The sequence below is a fragment of the Mustela nigripes genome, unplaced genomic scaffold (assembly GCF_022355385.1).
Source record: "Mustela nigripes isolate SB6536 unplaced genomic scaffold, MUSNIG.SB6536 HiC_scaffold_1726, whole genome shotgun sequence".
NCBI classification, from domain to species: Eukaryota; Metazoa; Chordata; class Mammalia; order Carnivora; family Mustelidae; genus Mustela; species Mustela nigripes.
Genome location: NW_026741133.1, coordinates 1 through 3293, shown reverse-complemented (window position 1 = coordinate 3293; position 3293 = coordinate 1). Strand labels below are relative to the sequence as shown.

At 63.8% G+C, this 3293-nt stretch overlaps 1 protein-coding gene across 1 annotated transcript; it reads right to left on the bottom strand.

Annotated features, from left to right (window-relative positions):
• Positions 1 to 281: 281 nt before the first annotated feature.
• Positions 282 to 960, bottom strand: LOC132008866 (acid-sensing ion channel 4-like; the record flags this gene model as incomplete). The annotated part of the gene is made up of 1 exon (XM_059387374.1): positions 282 to 960. A coding segment is annotated over exon 1 (582 nt), but the record flags the coding sequence as incomplete, so codon positions are not given.
• Between the last annotated feature and the right edge of the window lie 2333 nt (positions 961 to 3293).

Genomic DNA, 3293 nt, shown 5'->3' with positions numbered 1-3293 from the left:
CGCCCCCCACCCCTGGCCCCCAGACCTGGGCACTGCAGCAGCAGCAGAGTGGAGGAGAGGAGCAGCAGCAGCACCAGGGTAAGCCCATAGGAGCGTCCCCTGCTTCGTGGCCCTGGAAGCCAGAGGGAAACACCGGGCTTGGGGAAGACATGAGGCCAGCTGCTGGTGGTGGAAGGAAGGGAAGCCCCAGTGAGGATACCCCAGGGCCCTCCCTGCCCCCCACCCCTGCTCCCTGCCAGCTCTGGCCACCCCAGGCCAGGCGGCCCGCCAGCAGGACTTACCACGGAGAAGTTGCTGGCGGAACAGTGATGCCCACTGAAGTTGCAGCTCTTGAGCATGTCTGCAAGCTGGTGGCCGGTGCGGTTGAGGATGTCTACCATGTCGGGCTCCGGGTAACGGAGGCCGGCAGCACGGTGCCCATCCCGGTCCTTGGGGGGCAGCCCCGTCAGGTTGGCCAGGTGGAAGATGTCGGCATCGCTGAGGGCCGAGTGCCGGAAGCGGTTGATGTTACAGAGGGTGACGGCCGGGAAGCCCGCTGTTGGGGCTGGCGCGGCAGGATCCATGGCCACCAGGTGAGGCCGGGTCAGGTAGCCCCGCGCCAGGCCGGCAGCCTGGTACAGGAAAGCGGCCAGTGAGGTGAGTAGGGCCAGTGCCCACAGGCTTCTGCGTAGTCCGTGGGGGCCTGGGCCACAGGCCCGGCCCAGCCCGTGCAGAGTGCTGGTGCTGGCAAAGGTGGCCAGGTCCCGGGGGGCTGCTGCCCCCTGTGCTGCCCCCAGGAGGCTTTGCTCATCCCCTGCCTCCTTCTCCTTGGGTTTCGCATCCTCCTCTGCGAATTTGATTTTGCACACAATCTCGATCGGCATCTGTCCCCGGCTGCTGGGACTGGCCGGAGCCTCCCTGCCCCTGTCCCTCCCTGGCTGGCAGCCCCCGGTGCCCTCCGGAGTGGCGGTGGTGGCAGCGGCTGCTCTTCTAAACTCAGGGCAAGCGGGAGGAGGACAGGGACAGGGTGGGGGCCTGAGGTGGGGGAGTCACTCCCACTCCCAGCAGCTCCGCAGCCCTGGTGCTGCCTGTGCTGCTGCTGCTTCTGCCGCTGCTTGTCTCTCTCCTCGATCGTCTCCTTGTGGCTTCCCTTATCAGCACCAGCACAGCTGTCAGCCCCTGCGTGTGTCCCTGCGAGCGAGCGAGCGAGCGAGGGAGTGAGCGCTGCTCCGCCACACCGCGCAGCCCCAGCCGCTCCGCTCAGCATGTGCTCTGGAGCCCACCCCATGCTTAATAATTCAGGACATGTCAACAGCGTTTCACCGGCGCCACTGGCTGCAGGAGGCAGGCCAGGGGCGGGGGGCAGCCCCCACCACTGGCCCAGGACAAGGATCACCAGCCCCTGCCCTAGATCTCATTGGGCTGCCCCCCAAACTCTCGCTACAGCCTAGGCACTCATGGGGTCCCCAGACAGCCCCACTGCCAGGCCACCCAGGGGAGGCATCTGCACCCAGAGTCCTCCCTCATTCTGCCACTTCTCTCGGGACCACGCCCCCGGGAAGGGTCAGCCAACTCCATCCCCCACTTCCCGGACTCCTGACTCCAGCGCCCAGCTACCACCTGCCCCCACTACCCCACTCACAGCAGCTTCCAGAAACTCCTTGGGAGAGCCACTTGTTTGAATGAGGGAGGGGAGGGCAGAGGAGAGCAGGCAAGACAGAAAAGGGCAACAGTGACTCCACCGAGATTCTTGGCTTCCCTGGAGCTTTGCTCCCAACTTCAACACCCACCATACCCCTGCCTGCCCCGGGGCTCTGGCCACCCCCTACCATCCCCCCAAACTCAGTCATTCGTGGGTCTGGGGCAGAGGAACGCCCTGGCTGACTTGCACATCTTTGGCCACTGGGCTAATCCAAACATCCCAAATCTCTTGCCAGGCCGGGCTGGCAGGGAGGGGAGGGGAGGGTGAATGGGCCAGGGAGCAGAGCAGAGTTCTGATGGGTGGAGGAGAGGGTGTGGAATGGAGAGAGGGGAAGAGCCCAGATGCGGATTTGGGAGGGGGGAGAAATGTGTGGCGTGGCTGTGGGTTTGCGGAGGGGAAGCAGGCACGTGGGTTGTTATCACAGGCAGGGGTGGGGCCCCTGTTGGCAGCCCAGGAGGAAATGCCTTGGTGCTCCTGGGGCGGGGTGGTCACAGTGAGCCGCTGGTGTTCTGGGGGGCCCAGGTGAGAACGTGCGCCCTCACGGGGGGAGAGGAAGCCCTTGTCCCTAGACGAAAGGGGGGCGCTGATTAATCGGGGCGCTAATGAGCAGCAGGGAGAGGAAGCTCGGAGGGGCGGGGGAGGCGGCTCCATCGATCCGAGCCGCGGAACCAGCAGCTGAAAAAAAAGTGAGAAGGGAATCGATCTGAGGGAAACGGCAGCTGCTGGGGATTAGAGCCCCAGGTCCACACGTTGCCCAGAGGCCACCCCTCCCCTGCGTCAGGCCTGCCCTGCCAGTCGCAGCCCCCGCCTGGATCCCGAGGAGGGGTGGCTACCCTGGGGAGCAGGGACTCAGTGCCCACTCTGTCTACGAGGCCAGGTCAGGCCTCATCAGGCACTGGTCACCCCAGCATGGAGCCCACCAACCCGGAGCCCCGGCCATGCTTGGCACCCTGCTGGGGTGGTCCCCAGCCTCTCTTTAAAGTAACTTGCGGGGGTGGGGGGATGCTGCGGCTAGGCTTCCCCCAAGCCGGCTCCCCCAGCCAGGAAGAGAAGACCCCTGGGGTCAGGGCTACTTCTGGCAGCATCCCAGAGGGGAAAGTGGGGAAGGCACAGGAAGCAGCTGCTGAGTTAGCAGTCAGAGCCTGAGTGACCACAGACAGTGCCCCCTGCCCAGGAAGCCCCCTGCCATGCTCTGCCCTCCCCGCTAGCCTCCCAGACCCTTCTAGTGCTTCCACCCCACCTCCTCCTCCCCCAGCCTCTCCCCCTTTCTCCTAGTATTGATTTTTCTTTACTGGGTTTTTTTTTAAAAGGTGATTTAATTGCTTTTTTAAGGTTACTTCAGTCTGGGGCTCTGCCAAGAAAGCGGGGAGCTGCCCCCCAAGCTCTCCCCAGTCCTCACTACCCTGGACTCAATGCATGTTCCTAAATTACCCTGCTATGTATTAGGATCACAGGGTCATACTCCCCTAACATACTGGCCTCCATCATCAGTGCACATTACACCCTCTTTCCTCCAGAGGGCAAGGCAGGAAGCCTCTGAAGGAATGAAATTGGGGAGTGGGTGGAGAGGGGGAGTTTCAGGCCATGCGGAAGTGGAGCAGCGAGCAGTTCA